At 44.6% G+C, this 19,127-nt stretch overlaps 1 protein-coding gene across 1 annotated transcript in view; it reads right to left on the minus strand.

The window, feature by feature from the left end:
- Positions 1-2,062: 2,062 nt before the first annotated feature.
- ZFAND4 (zinc finger AN1-type containing 4) overlaps positions 2,063-19,127 on the minus strand; it is a 46,654-nt gene continuing 29,589 nt past the window's right edge. Inside the window, exons 7-10 of the mRNA XM_068257605.1 lie at positions 10,468-11,499; positions 9,212-9,248; positions 5,712-5,829; positions 2,063-2,283 (exon numbers count right to left, since the gene is read on the minus strand). Of these exons, the coding sequence (XP_068113706.1) occupies positions 2,148-2,283; positions 5,712-5,829; positions 9,212-9,248; positions 10,468-11,499 (1,323 nt within the window). The 3' untranslated portion in view covers positions 2,063-2,147. The remainder of the gene's footprint in view (positions 2,284-5,711; positions 5,830-9,211; positions 9,249-10,467; positions 11,500-19,127) is intronic.

The raw sequence follows: 19,127 nt of genomic DNA on the forward strand, positions 1-19,127 counted from the left end.
AAGTATCCCAAGTGCCAGTTAAAGAGGAACATCAGCCTAAACAAGCATACTGTCATTAAGTTACATTAGTTATGTTAATTAAAATAGATAGCTAATATAATCTCTTACCCACCTTGTTTTAAAAGAACAGGCAAATGTTTGATTTCATGAGGGCAGCCATAGTTTTGGTTGAAAGGAGGTGACAGGGAGCACGAGACACAGTTCCAACTGTCCTGTGTGCTTATCACTCCTCTCAGTTGCTAGGCAATGTGAACAACAACATAGGAAATCCCATCATGCTTTGCACAGCATCAGGGAAAAAAAGCACGGGCAGTTTTTCTTTGATGGGGCGGAGCTTAGGTTTTGTGCAGCTAAAAATGATGCTTGAAGTTCTGATGCTGTGAAACTGTTAAAGAAACACCACGCCTTTTCAGTGCTGCCGAGTAGATTTTTAGTCTGGAGGTTCACTGGGTTGCCTTGTCATATGCACTTATTATATATACCACTTATATTATTATTATTATTATTATTTTATACCACTTATTGGAGCTGTAAATATTTAACGATATTGTCAATTGTCTTTTTCTCTCCTTCCTGAATAAAATAGGCAATTCATGTTTTCTTTTAAAGAGTTGTGCTAGCTATCTATGCCATGCTCAAAGTACCCCATCATATTTATACAGCTTTTGGCAAAACTGGAGCCCATTGCAGATCCTTTTATTTGGGTTTAGGCCTTGGACTGAAATCAGAAATTGGTTGAATGTATTGATCAAGCACGCTGGGAAATCTCGGGCCAATGTGGTCAATTGGGTGAGCAATAATAAAAGTGTGCAATATCATGACACAATCCCTGTCCCCCAAATGAGGATATACCCCTCATCCTGATGCCCGTGCATTAAAAATCCACCTGTTCCAGCTGCCACAAGTGTCCAGAGCTGCTCCTGATTCCCTATTTGCACCCCACAAGCCTCCCGCGTAATAGCACATGGCATGTGTGACGTCACACACAGCATGTGCTATACTTGGCAACCATGTGGGGCGCAAATGGGGAAGCAGGAGAAGCTGGCCACTTGCGGCAGCTGGAACAGGTGGTATTTTGATGCACAGACACTGGGGAGCACATTAAAGAGAAACTGTAGTGTTCGATTTGTACAATAAAAAAACATACCAATCGAGTCACTGTGATCTCCTGGATCCCTCTTTGCCATTTTCGCTGCAATCCTGGCTTTTAATCGCCAGTTTTAGTGTTCAGAATTAAAAAGCATGGCTGCCAACGAGGAACAGAATATATATATATATATATATATATATATATATATATATATATATATATATATATATATATATATATATATATATATATATATATATATATATATATATATATATATATCTCATGTTACAGTATACTACACGTTTTTATTACATAGTGAATTATCTGTACTTCAGTCTGGGATTCTCACAGTTTCTCAGCATGTGACAGGCAGCTCCCTCCCCCACCCTCAGCCTCACAAACTGCATTACAGACAAGCTGACAAGCTGAAACTGAGCACAGAGAGTGAAGAGTAAAAGCACACAGAGCCTGTAGTGGGCGTGCATAACTTGTATTCATACAACAGAGGCTACCCATCCCTCTCTGGGTTGACAAAGCTTGGCAAAGAAAAGAAGATATATTACAGAGACAGTGCAACTAGAAAAGGCTGCAGTAATCCAGACCACAATAGAACAGGTATAGGAAGAAATAAATGAAATGAAAATTTTGTTGCAGATTCTCTTTAACATTTGGGGAGGGGGGGGGGGGGGGTGTCAGCAGAGATGGCGTCACAAGGCCGTTTGCAGGGAGATTTCATGCTGAAATCAATTGTGAATCGGTTTGCGGTGCATGGGCAGCCAACACATCTCTCTCTGATCAGATTCAATTAGAGAGAGATCTGTCTCTTAGTTGATCTGCCCATACATGGCTAAATGTGTGGGCACCTTAAAAATCAGTTTCTAGAGGCGATTATTTTAGAGTAAAAGGCAATAGGACATTTTTTTTTGTAGTTTTAATGAATACAATTAATAAACCCATGAAACCAAAAAGTCACACTAATAAACTTTATTGAAATAAAAAGAAGTGTATAACAAGCATACGGTGAGTGGAGTAATATGGCCTTTGCGGTGTGCAGTTAGATTTTGGGAAGTTTTGGCGCTGTAATCACAGGATTTGCTTCCTTCAGATGTCTTCTTCCTGCAGTCTTGTAGTCATATGTGCAGTTGTGTGTTTCTGCATATCGGTGGGTGGCACAAAAGTTATTTCCACACCTACAAAACAATAATATTCTCATTATGGTTAATTTAAAGTACTAAATACTCGAATAAGTACACAACCAGGGAAGTAGCAGTTTGTAGAGCGAGATCAGCAATGGAGGTTTCATTATCTCAGTGTTAATCCACTTTAAGCTGGTCTGAAGTTGTGGATAAAATTACCTGGACAGGATAACAAACATTTTAAATGACGCACAACATTCCTTGAAGGACAACTGAAGTGAGAAGAATATGGAGGCTGCCAGAGTATTTGCTGCATGCTTGTTCAGGGTCTATGGCTAAAGTATGAGAGGCAGAGGATCAGCAGGATAGCTAGGAAACTGGTATTGCTTAAAAATAAATAAATATGGCAGCCTCCAAATCTCGCTCGGTACAGTTGTCCTTTAACCTCCTTGGCGGTAATCCCGAGCTGAGCTCGGGGTATGCCGCCGGAGGTCGCCGCTCAGGCCCTGCTGGGCCGATTTGCAATCTGAAAAAAGCAGCACACGCAGCCGGCACTTTGCCAGCCGCGTGTGCTGCCCGATCGCTCTCCGCGGCGATCCGCCGCGTGCAGCGGTGAAAGAGGGTCCCCCCAGCCGCCCGAGCCCAGCGCAGCCGGAACAAACAGTTCCGGCCGGCGCTAGGGGCTGGATCGGGCGGCTCTGACGTCAGGACGTCGACTGACGTCCATGACGTCACTCCGCTCGTCGCCATGGCGACGAGGAAAGCGAAACAAGATAGGCCGCTCATTGCGGCCTATCTTGTTACTTTCGATTGCCGGAGGCGATCGAAAGTACGCTTCCGGAGCGCCCTCTAGTGGGCTTTCATGCAGCCAACTTTAAGTTGGCTGCATGAAATATTTTTTTTTTAATTTAAAAAAAAACCCATTTCAGCCTCCCTGGCAAAATAAATAAACCGCCAGGGAGGTTAAAGGGATCCGGAAGTGAGAGGTATATGTCGGCAACCATATTTATTCTCTTTTAAACAATACCAGTTGCTTGGTAGACCGGCTTATCTCTTTGGCTGCAGTAGTGTCTGAATCACACACATAAAACAAGCAAGCATGCAGCTAATCCAGTCAGACTTCAGTCAGAACAACTGATCTGCATGCTTGTTCAGGGTCTATAGTAAAAAGTATTAGAGGCAGAGGATCAGCAGGACAGCCACGCAATGGGCATTGTTTAATAAAGGTCTTTCTCTTAATTCCATATTTCTCTTAATTCAGGTGGCCTTTAATGCTCTGGAAACCTTGGTTGTCCTCCACTTGTGGATCTAATATAACGATGGTCCATGAGACACTAGCATTTCTGAAGGTGCCAATACATCTAGCAATGTTGTGGCCCGATCGATCAGCTGATGGAATCATTTTTAATAAAAATTAGTGCCACAACAAGTTTACTCAATTGATTATGGACCCAAATTGGTCAAATGTATTGATCGAGCATGCTGGAAATGGCATTCAATATCAAGATGACCGGTGTATAGGATGGACCTATGGCCACTGTACCCTCAAGTCTAAAATGTCCACCCTCCCCCCAGCACCCATGTGCAGTGTAAATTCTCACCTGTCCCACTGGCGCAACTACCGGCCACCTCCACTGTTACATCCGTGTGGCATCAGGCGCATGTGATGTCACCACGTGGTGCATGCCCTACATGGTGGCGCTCACGGTCACTGTAACGGTGGACAACGAGTTACAGGTGATCCCGGGAGATGTGCCAGTGGGAAATTAGTCTGTTATGAAGCAAGAACACTGCAGACCATTATTTTGCATGATTTCTTTCTGCTACACTCATAGTGTCTTCTTGTTTATGGTTCTGCAATTAAATCAAGATCGGAAAAATTTATCTAAATTCAGATCGGACATGTTGGAAAGAATCGATCTTGCCGGTAACTCTGCCAGAAAATTGTATGGTGTGTACCTAGCATAAGCTGAAGTGTGGGCCTGGAGAGAAATGATAATGTACATCAAAACCCCTAAAAATGGAATACAATGAGGCATGAGGTTGAAAAAGGATATGGGGGTGTGAAGCACAGAGGTGGCTGAGGTACAGACAAGTAAGTGAGTATCGGTTTCTGTGACTGAAAAGTACAGCTGCCCATCTTCACTGTGAGCATCACAATCTGTGGGAAGGATTTACTAAAGGTGTAAGGCAGTGGTCCTCAAACTAAGGCACGCGGGCCGAATGCGCCCCCCCCCCCCCCCCGAGGCTTTTTCACTGGCCCCTAAACACACACAGCTTGATTCACTAACCGGCACCAAGCCGGTTAGTGAGCCTAAATATATTGTGGGCGCAAACCAGGGCAATAGGATGTTTGCACCCACATATCGCGCACAGCCCCGCTCAGTGCGTGCGCAGCGCACCGGTAATAGTGCACGGTGCAATGTTAACATCCCACCCGCTGCCCTGTAAATGTCGCACCCGGTGCGCTGAAAATGTTGCATCGGGTGCCCCCGAAACGGCACAAAGCGCCGCTTCAGGGACACCCGATACTCCATTTTCGGAGTATCACTATTAACGACGCACACTATTACCGGCGCACCGCGCTGCATGCGCACTGAGTGGGGCTGTGCACAATGTAGCTTTGCGCGGCTATTACAGCCCGCAAAGCTACTTTTTGGGCATTAAGTGGCTTTTCACTCTGGTGCTAACATTTAGCGCCGGTTACTGAATCAAGCCCAAAATGTACAACTTATAGGTGTAGCTCACTGCACCTTTAAATATCAGCAGCATGCATATAGAATAGCAGTGCTGGCACCACCCATCCACATACTGTAGAAACCAGTGAGCGGTCATTCGCTAGCTTCCAATCCAATTCTGGATCAGGTGACACTGCTGCCCAACTGGACGGCAGGCTGTCATCTGGGTATGCTTTACTGTCTGGAGCACAAAGACATTCCTCGGGCACTGCATGACAGAATGGCTGCTGCTGGGAGTTCTCCTCCTGGCATGATTGGGGGGGAAACAATACCTAGATTCAATGTAATGTTTTTCAACATTTTATGTATGTTCTGGCCCCCCGGCAGTTTGAAGTATGTTGACCCAGCCCTTGACCAAAAAAGTTTGGGGACCCATGGTGTAAGTCAATGAAAAATTGCAAGTTTCCACCCTGCTCACTTCAATCATCCAATCAAGCGCAAGGATGTTACCAGCACATTTTGTAAATCCCTGTGGGCCTGACTGGAGTTTCAAGTTAACAGTTGAGATGGTCAATGAGATGTAAATGTTCTGATTTTACCCCAATTTATGCCACACCAGTTAAATGCATCGGCTGCCGAATTAGTCCATAACCAAAATGCAGTGGTCTTCTCAGCACATCTGTTTAGTACACCAACCTGTGACTGAAGTAATGTCAGTGGTTGATTCTGTCATTTGTAACTATTATGAACAGAGTGCACAGATCACTGTTTTGAGGTGGAGAGTCTGTCTAAAAGAGAATTTACCTGCACTCAAAGCTTGTTGCCAAATTGGTTCTCCTCCGGCACAGGAAGCAGTGCTTTGCCTCTTTGTTCTTACTAAGAAAAACTGGTTTTACTGGAGGGAAAAGTGGTGCTGCTTCACCTGTAAATAAGACAGAAGAAATCATTACAGCAGTTGCAGCCTGGAGACCCGCTTCTAAACACGCATGACATACGTAGACTCCAACTCTTCTTATAGGTTATTCAACCCTGAACAGGAGGCATATGTTGGGATCAGTGGTGCTCATCCGGATTCCGGATATCCGAGTAACCCGGATATCCAACCTTTTTTCAGCTATCCGATTCTGTTTCAAGATTCCGAATTTCTGTGAAAGTGGTAGTTGGTTGGCAATGCGGATATCCGCGGATTTCTGCAAAAATCCGACTATTGAGATACTGTATGACGTCCAGGACGTCATTGAGCCAATCAGAGGGCTCTTAGCAGAAGCCCTAGCAACCAATCACAGAGGGGAACCCTGGCCAGCCCCACCTCACCTCATTGAGCCAGAGGGCTCCCAGCCTAAGCCCTGGCGCCCAATCACAGAAAGGAACCCTGGCCAGCACCCCTGTATAATAAGGAGGGATGCCATGATGAGACATATCGTCCTTGCTTGTGAATGCTCACTGAGAGACATGCTCCAGTGCTGCTGGCCTAGCAAGTGCTTACACAGTGATAAATTTAAAGCTGTTCAGTGATTAACACCTTCACTATCATTACACTATTGTTATATTGTTAATTAGACTAGCTAGCTTGATTTCACTCAGTGAGTGACAGTCAGAGTGTGTGCTCCAGTGCTGCTGGCCTAGCAAGTGCTGTACACAGTGATAAACCTAAAGCTGTTCAGTGATTAACTCCTTCACTATCACTACACTATTGTTTTGTTAATTAGCTTGATTTCATTGTGTGACAGTCAGAGTGTGTGCTGCAGGGCTGCTGCAGCTGCTATGTGTCTGTGTGGGTGCTGCGCACAGACCAGACCAGCTGCTGCCTGTTGGCCAGCTAATAGCCTTAGCTAGCTACAGTATAGGTTAGGTTAGGTAATAGGATTACTATGTTATTGTGTAGTTAGTACTGTAGTACTGCAGTCAGTGCTAGTAGTTAATAGAGTAGTAGTACTACTGTGTTAGCTTACTACAGAACTGCTGTGCTGCTGAGCAGTGCCAGTGTCACAGTTAGTGTCTTCTCCTCTGCTGTCTGACTGTCACTCGGCACATGGCACTTTGCACGTGGCCCTTGGCACATCACGTGCAAAGTGCCACGTGCAAAGTGCCACGTGCAAAGTACCACGTGCAAAGTGCTACGTGCCACTGCCAAGTGCCACGTCCGGCATGCTCCTGTCAGACGTTATACCTGGTGCTGCTGCATTGCCCTGCTGCCTTTGCTGCTCCCACCGCCAGGGTGCCAAAGGCCACTGCTGCTGTGCTGATACCACCTACATTGAACCCAAAACACAATTGCTGCATAATTTTTTGGACAGCCATGTCCCAGTTGTGCGGTTGGACTTTGGACACAATGTGGGCTACACGACCGCTGTCTGGAACCTAGTCCTGATGTTAATTGACAGCCATTTGGGGGGGGGGGGAATTTTAAGCCCCAACATCATAAATTAGTGTTTCCCTTTAAAAAATAATGATGCTACATGCCTCATTTACCCTAAAAATTGTTTTTAAAGCAATTTAAAGGCCACTTCTGGTTTTTCTATCCAGATATCCGAATTTGCCTGGATACCCCGGATACTGGGGTCGGATATCCGATTCTACTCGGATACCAAAAAGGTCATATCCGGATATCCGATCTGGATCCGGAGATCTGGGGATCCGGGTCAATCCGGATTTTGAAAAGGGGTATCCGAGCACCCCTAGTTGGGATTAGCAAATCAGTGCTTCTTTCAGCTTATCCATTTCACCTGCAGCTGAGTTGATTACTGATAGATTTGCTAGCCCCAACTTTTACTTCCTCAGCGCAGTTAGGCTGGTTAGCACTGAGTGAAAGGCTGACATTTGGCTAAAGGTTAACAAGCTGAGAACCAGCTAGGTCATTGGAATTGAAGAGATACCAATGTGCTCTGTTAAAGCCCACCTTTTTCCATGCAAACAAGCCTCATTTCCATGCGGTCACAAACCCCAATATTAAAGTGGAGCTTATTTTCCTTAATCCTGAACTATATAATCAGACATATTACATTTCCTGGTGCTCTTTCCTTGCCACCAACTGTCACAGCAGTGCCGTGGATATTTCCTGTCATCAATGCACCTTATACTATAATAAATACTATGAAGTCACCAGTTTAAAGGAACCGCTAGAGAAAAAAAATCTGAAATTAAAGATACACATATACACATAAGTGTATTGAAACTTACTTGCTATAAGATAATTTGACACATGCTACTTCTATTGCTGTGGTTTGTTAAAGAATTTTTTCCTCTTAACATATGCAGTACTTCCCATAATTATTCATATCCCTGGCAAATTTTGACTTAAAGATACTTTTAGATTTTTAATTAAAAATTTGCACTGTAGCCACTGGAAAACTTTTAGAAATGTCCTTGTAGCCCTTTCCTGACTTGTGAGCAGCCACACCGCGCAGCAGCAGGTCCTCACTGAGCTCCTTTGCCTAAGCCATGACTGTTCACAAGCCAACTGCAGAGAGCTGCTGTTTTTCACCTGTTGAATTGATTAAAAACAGCTGTTCCCAATTTATCAGGGGTACAGACTAACCAGCAAGCTCATGGTGACCCAGAACTCATTGGAGTGTGTAAGGGACTACAATGGTCCTAAAAGCCCCCTTACTAAGATGTTAAGAAAAACAAAAAATTGCTTTCCTAAAACAGAAAGAATTTGCGATAATTCAGGTTGGAGTGAGCTCGAGATGTCTCCCAGAGCACCACTGCTGAATATATGCAAATTAACCATTGTACCCTTAGAAGCTAAACACACCTCCAGAACCGCTGGAATGCAATGATGTGTCAGCTTGTTAAATTGTACAGAGCCATAATAATCCAACATGCATACAGACTGTTTCGGATTGTTTGATCCTCATCAGGGCAATTAGGATGCTTAGGATGCTAGAACAGCTTGTCCTATTTGGAATGGTATAGAACTGTGGATTTTCCCACAGACTGTGACAGTTTGTGAAGGGTGTGAATAATTTTGGACTGGACACTTTTTGCTAAAATGTTAATAAAGGCTGAGAAATGTTTTTTTTCCACAATAATTACTCTTGTACATCGTCTTATTATCTTTTGGGAGACGCCTATGTCATTTCCTGTCAAAAAATTACTTGCTGGTTAAATAAAAAAGTCAAAATTTTCCAGAGGTATGAATAGGCAGCACTGTACGTGTTCCACATCGAGTGAGGTAGACTACTCGAATGAGGATTACCCCTTATCATTGAATTTTCTAGCTCTTCTTTCAATTATTATCACCACAGACTGAATGTAACACCTGCCAGTCTATGGATACACATAAAAATGTGGATCATTACCTGAATTTTCACCAAAAACTGCACTTGCATGAGGAGTCTATAGGAAAGATAAGAAGTTCTGTTTAGTAACATAAAAAAAAAAAAAGTCGCTAACAAAAACAGAGTTTGTGGTGTGGAGGGACGGGGCAAGCAATGGTAAAAAATAAATAAATAAATAAATAAAAAAACAACAACCTTTTTTTAGATGCAGATTGAAGCTCTTCAGAAACCTCCGCCCTGTGTTCCCTAGATCTATGCAGGATTGTGACTGGATGTACACGTTTACCTCACATGCCAGCTAGCCAGATTTTTTTTATACATTTATTGCAAAAATTACACATATGCAGTGGAAAAAAAACCTTGGCACATTGCTGATTCATGCACATTTATTATTACATGCAAGAACAAGGGCACTGTTGGGGTATTATCTCATTCTAACAAAGAAATAATAAAAAAAAATAATAATAAATAACCACAACCCCCCCCCCCCCCCCGACATTTAAAAACAATGCAGGTGAAAATGTGCTGTTGCAACTCACCATCGTTTTCTATAATTAAAAGAGGCACTATAGTGAAAAATTGTAAAATATGTGCAAACATATACAAATAGGAAGTATGTTTTTTTCCAGAGTAAAAATGAGCCATAAATTACTTCTCTCCTATTTTGCTGTCACTTAAGGGGCCCATACACTCAGTCGCAAATCGCTTGCCCAATCGACCGATCGATGGCCGATTTCGATGGATTTCCATCGAACTGGCAGGGTGGAAAATTTAGGTCGATCTGATGAGATTGCTTATCAGTTTGCATTGGCCTTAATGGAAATCTGATGGCAAAAAAATACCCTCAGATCGAATTTCAATAGATTTCAAACTGAAATCTATTGGAATTCTATCCTGGTAAAAAATGTTCTAAAACCGCATCAGATAGATCATCAGATGCATTTCTATCTTATCTATCTGCTGCCAATCTGACGAGTGTATGGGCACCTTTACAGTAGGTAGTAGAAATCTGACAGTAGCGACAGGTTTTGGACCTGTTCATCTCTTCAAGGGGGATTCTCAGGGATTTATTTATTTTCAAAAGCACGTAGTGAATGGCAGTTGCTCTGTCCAATTCCCAAAAACTTGTGTAGCGAGCAGGCAGGCTGGCCAGCATCATTGTATAAATCTTTTTAGGGAATGTCTTTATAAAGAATAAAAGCCTTGCTGAGAATCCCCTATGAAGAGATGTGTCACAACATATAATAAAAACATGAAATACCAAATGAAATACTCACAATGAAGAGGCCTCCTTTGCCATTTACAGGGACAATTTTCTCAGTCTGAAGAGTTCCCGGAGGAGCAACAATACTCCGGAATTGACTTGCATTTTCTCGACTTCCACTCCGAGCCAGCGAAGCAAAAAGTCTTACATTATTACGAGAGTCCAATGGTTCTTTAGAGGACTTATTGGCTACCTCTGTCACATCTCTAGTTTCTACTTTCGGAACGTCAGATCTCCTGGTTGGAGATTCAACTCTCATTCTGAATCTAGCAGTTCTAGAAAATGTGGGTTCAGCCATGCTCCGGAGCTGTAGAGAATGATAAAGGTTATGTGATGTAGGGGGTCTCAGGCTTCCTAAATCAAAGCACCGGGGTTGCCGAGGTGCTTTAGGGAACACACTATCATTGACTGGAGTATAAAAATGCACAGGGGAAAGAAACTTGTTCCTCAAAGGACTCACATCCGTGGCATTAAGAATCCCAGTCTCCATCAGTTCAGATTTCAGCCCATTGGAGACTGAGGTTTTAGAGGCCTCAATAGCCGAAGATTCTGTCTCTTCAGACAATTCAAACTCAGATTTCACTTTTCCCAAGCTGCAGAGCTCCTCGAATGGTTCTGCAGGCCGAACATCAGTTAAAAGTGCAAAACATTCTGCACCCGATGAAGTTTCCTCAGAGCTGAACAGGTTTACGTCTGAATGCAAGACAGAGCCACTTTCCTTTGCCGTATCTTTCTTAGGTAAAGGTGTAATCTGAGGGAGAACTGTGCTTGTGGAGAGCTGGGCATTTTCCAGCCCTGATGACCTTTCTAAGGATTGCGCTTCCTTGGGATCATCACCTGTAATATATATTGTTCTAGTAGCAGCAGATAGTTTAGAAAGTGCATTGTGGGAAGACTTCGAGATGTGCAGATTTTCAAGAGGTAGACATGTCTGTCCAATGTGTGGAAGAACTCTTAGCAGCTTCTGACGTCCAGCTACCACTGCACCACTTGAGGGACGTGGAGCCATCGGAGGCCGAGGTTTTAGTACTGAAGATCTCCTCAGCTGTAAAAGTTAAATAAATTATCAACAGAGAAGCAGATGATTCTTTATAAATGCATAATAGAAAAATACACACACAAAATAATTTTTGAGGGCCATGCTACTCTTCTGTGCAACCATGACTAATCATAGACTTGTAGAACATTCATCAAAAACAGCTAAGAGATCTTGTCAGTCATCAATGAGACTGCAAAGACCCTGTTAGCCACCTTCAGTTGTATCGTTCTATACATGTGGATGGTTCATAATTTTTTTTATTTATCTAAATATTATCTATTATATATTATAATATAATGAAAAAGGCCAAAAAACAAAGAAAAAACAAACATTTTTGTGCGTCACCTAATGTCTGGCAAGGCTCATAGGTCTAATGCTGGGCATACACGGCTCGTTTGTGCGCCGGAATCGAGCCGCTGGCTGCTGTGCTGCGAGGCTGCAAACATCTGCAGGGAGTAGCCGGCAGGTAGACATTCCACCACTGTCAGCAATTTGTTTAAGCTTGCCCCATATGTCCCCTTTAAAATAAACCCAAGGTGAAAGTGATATGGAGGCTGCTATATTTATTTTGTTTTAAACAATACAAGTCACCTGGCTGTTCCCCTAATCCTGTGTTTAGAATACTTTTAGCCACAGACCCTGAACAAGTATGCAGATCAGGTGCTCTAATTTTTTCAGGATTAGCCACATGCTTGTTTCAGGGTTTTTACTCAGATGCTATGAATGCCAGAAGACTAGCAAAACGCCAGGCAACTGATATAGTTTAAACAGAAATAAATATGTCAGCCTCCATATCACTATCTATATTATATCTGCCCGCCTCTGGGATGTAAATGTATATTGGGGAGTCCCGTCAGGATCAGAGGTCCATCAATCCTCCACATAAATCCAGCACGAACAGAACTTGCCTGTCAGAACTCGACCCTCCAAAGTGCATAAAAGCTTTTTTATTGCATTTAATTGGCAGTAGTACAGCAGCAAACCAACAGCATGACGTTTCGGGCAAAGGCCCTTTCTCAAATGCTGAAGTTCACATCCTTCTTACAAACATATATAGGCATTAAAACAACACACCCTCCTCTTAGAGGGCGGGCACTATACTTAAAGTTACATACCCCTTACAAGGGGAAAGAGCAGCAACAACAATGACGTACTGAGCTATAAAAAACATCTGAGGCTGAAGTCCTCATTCAGCCCTCCCGGCGACTGAGTCCCCAGCCTGTCCATCCAGCAAGCCTCACGCCTTAAAAGGGTATTCCTCTGGTCGGCCCCTTCCTGACACTTCACCACCTCCAACACCTGCCATCTTATTTGTGTAACTCTATGGCGCAATTCGACAAAATGACGTGCCAAAGGGGAGTCTTTTTTAACCTGTGCGTCACCATCTTTCATCTTAGGTGGGTTCTGTATAGTACTTTTATGCTCATTAACATATCCTCCATATCACTCTCACCTCAGGTACACTTAGGCCTGTTGCACACCTAATAGCGTTGCAATGCCCAGTACAGCGACAGAGTCATATGCATAGTTCGGCCTCCAGCTTGTGCTGTACTCCCTGCTGGGCAGGAAGTACATCACTGGGATTCCCATCGGTCCATGCATGCGCGCTGCATTATGTCGTGCACACTGCCTGCGTCACCCATTGACTTGCATTACTGCATAATTCATGTGGTAGGCACGGATCATGCAGCAACAGCTGCAGCCTTTGCGCCAGCATTGTGGCAATCTAGATACTCCGGCGTGCTGCATCACATCGTGTTGTCCTTGAATGGCCCTTGTGGCTGGGAAGAGTACCGCAGTGTGGCGCAGTGTGCAAGGGGCTTTAACCACTTGAGGACCACAGTCTTTTCGACCCTTAAAGGGATACTGTAGGGGGGGTCGGGGGAAAATGAATTGAACTTACCCGGGGCTTCTAATGGTCCCCCACAGACATCCTGTGCCCGCGCAGCCACTCACTGATGCTCCGGCCCCGCCTCCGGGTCACTTCTGGAATTTCAGACTTTAAAGTCTGAAAACCACTCCGCCTGCGTTGCCGTGTCCTCGATCCCGCTGATGTCATCAAGAGCGCACAGCGCAGGCCCAGTATGGTCTGTGTCTGTGCAGTACACTCCTGGTGACATCAGCGGGAGCGAGGACACGGGCATGCAGGCGCAGTGGTTTTCTGACTTTAAAGTCAGAAATTCCAGAAGTGAATCGGAGGCGGGGCCGGAGCATCAGTGAGTGGCTGCGCGGGCACAGGATGTCTGTCAGGGACCATTAGAAGCCCCGGGTAAGTTCAGCTCATTTCCCCCCGACCCCCCTACAGTATCCCTTTAAGGACAAGAGCCTTTTTCTCCATTCAGACCACTGCAGCTTTCACGGTTTATGGCTCGGTCATACAACCTACCACCTAAATGAATTTTACCTCCTTTTCTTGTCACTAATACAGCTTTCTTTTGGTGCTATTTGATTGCTGCTGCGAGTTTTAGTTTTTATTATATTCATCAAAAAAGACATGAATTTTGTCAAAAAAATGTTTTTTTTTACTTTCTGTGCTGACATTTTTCAAATAAAGTAAAATTTCTGTATACATTTTTGTCCAAATTTATTCTGCTACATGTCTTTGATAAAAAAAAATCCATTCAGTGTATATTTATTGGTTTGGGTAAAAGTTATAGCGTTTACAAACTATGGGGGCCAAAAGTGAATTTTCCCATTTTGAAGCATCTCTGACTTTTCTGACCACCTGTCATGTTTCATGAGGTGCTAAAATTCCAGGATAGTATAAATACCCCCCAAATGACCCCATTTTGGAAAGAAGACATCCCAAAGTATTCACTGAGAGGCATGGTGAGTTCATAGAAGATTTTATTTTTTTGTCACAAGTTAGCGGAAAATGACACTTTGTGCCAAAAAAAAAAAAAAAAAAAAAAAAAAAAAAAAAGTTTCCATTTCTTCTAACTTGCGAAAACAAAAAATTAAATCTGCCACGGACTCACTATGCTCCTCACTGAATACCTTGAAGTGTCTACTTTCCAAAATGGGGTCATTTGTGGGGTGTGTTTACTGTCCTGGCATTTTGGGGGTGCCTAATTGTAAGCTCATTGGACTTTGGGCCCCTTAGCGCAGTTAGGGTGCAAAAAAGTGCCACACATGTGGTATCGCCGTACTCAGGAGAAGTAGTATAATGTGTTTTATGGTGTATTTTTACACATACCCATGCTGGGTGGGAGAAATATCTCTAGAGAGATTTCTCCCACCCAGCATGGGTATGTGTAAAAATACACCCCAAAACACATTATACTACTTCTCCTGAGTACGGCGATACCACATGTGTGACACTTTTTTGCAACCTAGGTGCGCTAAGGGGCCCAACGTCCTATTCACAGGTCATTTTGAGGCATTTGGATTCTAGACTACTCCTCACGGTTTAGGGCCCCTACCCTAAAACGCCAGGGAAGTATAGGAACCCCACAAGTGACCCAATTTTAGAAAGAAGACACCCCAAGGTATTCTGTTAGGAGTATGGTGAGTTCATAGAAGATTTTTTTTTGTCACAAGTTAGCGGAAATGGACACTTTGTGAAAAAAAAACAAGCAATACAAATCAATTTCCGCTAAATTGTGACAAAAAATAAAATCTTCTATGAACTCGTCATACACCTAACAGAATACCTTGAGGTGTCTTCTTTCTAAAATGGGGTCACTTGTGGGGTTCCTATACTGCCCTGGCATTTTAGGGGCACTAAACTGTGAGGAGTAGTCTTAAACCCAAATGTCTCAAAATGACCTGTGAAATCCTAAAGGTACTCATTGGACTTTGGGCCCCTTAGCGCAGTTAGGCTGCAAAAAAAAGTGCCACACATGTGGTACTGCCGTGCTCAGAAGAAGTAGTATAATGTGTTTTGTGGTGTATTTTTACACATACCCATGCTGGGTGGGAGAAATCTCTGTAAATGACAAAATTATTTTTTTTTTTTTTTTTTTTTTTACACATAATTGTCCATTTACAGAGAGATTTCTCCCACCCAGCATGGGTATGTGTAAAAATACACCCCAAAACACATTATACTACTTCTCCTGAGTACGGCGATACCACATGTGTGACACTTTTTTGCAGCCTAGGTGCGCTAAGGGGCCCAACGTCCTATTCACAGGTCATTTTGAGGCATTTGTTTTCTAGACTACTCCTCACGGTTTAGGGCCCCTAAAATGCCAGGGCAGTATAGGAACCCCTCAAGTGACCCCATTTTAAAAAGAAAAATGATAAAAGGGAGACCAGCCGGTCGTAGACAGATCTCACCTGATGTGGTGGCTGATATGCCCTTATGGGTATTATCAGCTTGCAGGCTTTTGTCCCTCTCAGACCAGGGACCAGGTCAGAAGCAGGCTCTTTGTCCAAAGGGATCCTGTGGCTTGAAGCAGGATATCAGGAGCAGCTGTCTGGTTTGTAGCCGTTGGTGTCCCAGCACTGGCTATAACACCAGAGCTGCAGGCACCTGTGGGCTGTATGAGACTCAATCCCTTAGCAGGGAGAGTCTCCTTCCTGAAAAGTTAGCAATCCACACACTGATCTGTTCAGATACACCACAGCAGTGGCTGGGTGGTGAGCAGTAGCACTGAGGTGGCTGAAAGAAAGCACAGGAGACCCGTGCTGGAAGTAACTGATTAATTAATGTAACAACAATGTTTTGCCTGAAGAAAGGAGGAATGGCCTCCTGAAACTAGTTGTATTTGTTACATTAATTAAAGAATCAGTTATTTCCAGCACGGGTCTCCTGTGCTTTCTTTCAGCCACCTCAGTGCTACTGCTCACCACCCAGCCACTGCTGTGGTGTATCTGAACAGAGCAGTGTGTGGATTGCTAACTTTTCAGGAAGGAGACTCTCCCTGCTAAGGGATTGAGTCTCATACAGCCCACAGGTGCCTGCAGCTCTGGTGTTATAGCCAGTGCTGGGACACCAACGGCTACAAACCAGACAGCTGCTCCTGATATCCTGCTTCAAGCCACAGGATCCCTTTGGACAAAGAGCCTGCTTCTGACCTGGTCCCTGGTCTGAGAGGGACAAAAGCCTGCAAGCTGATAATACCCATAAGGGCATATCAGCCACCACATCAGGTGAGATCTGTCTACGACCGGCTGGTCTCCCTTTTATCATCAGTTTTCTGAGTGCGCTCTTTTTGTGTTTTTTTTCCCCTCCCCCATGTCCTTTATAGGATTTCTCTAGCACTGCAAGTGGACCACACAGAGCAGCACCGACTTCCATCACCCAACACATCCTCTACATATAGAAGACTAATTTTATCCAGCTCGCTCCCCGTTCTCATTTCAGCACGGGGGTTATTTAAGTTTACCTATCTGTCTATTTTAAAAAGAAGACACCCCAAGGTATTCTGTTAGGAGTATGGTGAGTTCATAGAAGATTTAGTTAGATTCAAGTTAGTGAAAAATGACACTTTGTGAAAAAAAAAACAATAAAAATCAATTTCCGCTAACGTTTGACAAAAAATAAAATCTTCTATGAACTCGTCATACACCTAACAGAATACCTTGGGGTGTCTTTTTTCTAACAAGGGGTCACTAGTGGGGTTCCTATACTGCCCTGGCATTTTAAGGGCCCAAAACCGTGAGTAGTCTGGAAACCAAATGTCTCAAAATGACTGTTCAGGGGTATAAGCATCTGCAAATTTTGATGACAGGTGGTCTATGAGGGGGCGAATTTTGTGGAACCGGTCATAAGCAGGGTGGCCTCTTAGATGACAGGTTGTATTGGGCCTGATCTGATGGATAGGAGTGCTAGGGGGGGGGGGGGGGTGACAGGAGGTGATTGATGGGTGTCTCAGGGGGTGGTTAGAGGGGAAAATAGATGCAATCAATGCACTGGGGAGGTGATCGGAAGGGGGTCTGAGGGTTTGGCCGAGTGATCAGGAGCCCACACGGGGCAAATTAGGGCTAGATCTGATGGGTAGGTGTGCTAGGGGGTGACAGGAGGTGATTGATGGGTGTCTCAAGGTGTGATTAGAGGGGGGAATAGATGCAAGCAATGCACTGGCAAGGTGATCAGGGCTGGGGTCTGAGGGCGTTCTGAGGGTGTGGGCGGGTGATTGGGTGCCCTAGGGGCAGATAGGGGTCTAATCTGATGGGTAGCAGTGACAGGTGGTGACAGGGGGTGATTGATGGGTAATTAGTGGGCGTTTAGCGGAGAGAACAGATGTAAACAATGCACTTGGGAGGTGATCTGACGTCGGGTCTGCGGGCGATCTGATGGTGTGGGTGGGTGATCAGATTGCCCGCAAGGGGCAGGTTAGGGGCTGATTGATGGGTGGCAGTGACAGGGGGTGATTGATGGGTGATCAGTGGGTTATTACAGGGAAGAACAGATGTAAATAATGCACTGGCGAATTGATAAGGGGGGGGGCTGAGGGCAATCTGAGCGTGTGGGTGGGTGATTGGGTGCCCGCAAGGGGCAGATTAGGGTCTAATCTGATGGGTAACAGTGACAGGTGGTGATAGGGTGTGATTGATGGGTGATTGATGGGTAATTAGTGGGTGTTTAGAGGAGAGAACAGATGTAAACAATGCACTTGTGAGGTGATCTGACGTCGGGTCTGCGGGCGATCTGATGGTGTGGGTGGGTGATCAGATTGCCGCAAGGGGAAGGTTAGGGGCTGATTGATGGGTGTCAGTGACAGGGGGCGATTGATGGGTGATTGACAGGTGATTAGTGGGTTAATACAGGGGGGATAGATGCATACAGTACACAGGGGGGGGGGGGGTCTGGGGAGAATCTGAGGGGTGGGGGTGATCAGGAGTCCCCAGGGAGCAGTTGAGGGCATAAAAAAAAAATAGCGTTGACAGATAGTGACAGGGAGTGATTGATGGGTGATTAGGGGGGTGATTGGGTGCAAACAGTGGTCTGGGGGGGTCTGAGGGGTGCTGTGGGCGATCAGGGGGAAGGGGGGGGCAGATCAGTGTGCTTGTGTGCACATTAGGGTGGCTGCAGCCTGCCCTGGTGGTCCCTCGGACACTGGGACCACCAGGGCAGGAGGCAGCCTGTAGAATATGCTTTGTATACATTACAAAGCGTATTCTATGCTTCCTATGAGGCGATAGTCGGCGCTTCCGATTGGCCGGCGGGTTGACGACGTGGGTGGGCGGAGCCTATTGCCGGAGGATGCGCGCGCATAACAGCGCGCGATCCCCGGCCAGCAGCCACATGAGGACCCGCCGCCAATGGGCGTATTGCGGTCGTTTAGGGCCAGCCTTTGCCGCCGCCCATCGGCTGGGGGCGGTCCTCAAGTGGTTAAAGGACAACCGAGGTGACATGAGGAGATAGACGCATGTATGTACACTGCCTAGCATACAAATAACTATGCTGTGTTACTTTTTTTCTTTCTCTGCCTGAAAGAGTTAAAAAAATCAGGTATGCAAGTGACAGTTTCTGTCTGGGTCAGGACCGGGTCAGACTATAGCGCAGCCCTTACTGATAAAGAATTGCAGCCATAAAACACTTTCCTGGTAGAAAGAGATAAAAAAGGTTAATATTTCATAGGTTTTAGCTCTGGTATGCTTCAATGAATGTGCCATTCAGAAGAGGCTATGAATCAGTAAAAATATAAAAAGTAGTTTTCAATTTAAAATAAAACTGGATAACT

Source organism: Hyperolius riggenbachi, chromosome 10, assembly GCF_040937935.1.
Source record: "Hyperolius riggenbachi isolate aHypRig1 chromosome 10, aHypRig1.pri, whole genome shotgun sequence".
NCBI classification, from domain to species: Eukaryota; Metazoa; Chordata; class Amphibia; order Anura; family Hyperoliidae; genus Hyperolius; species Hyperolius riggenbachi.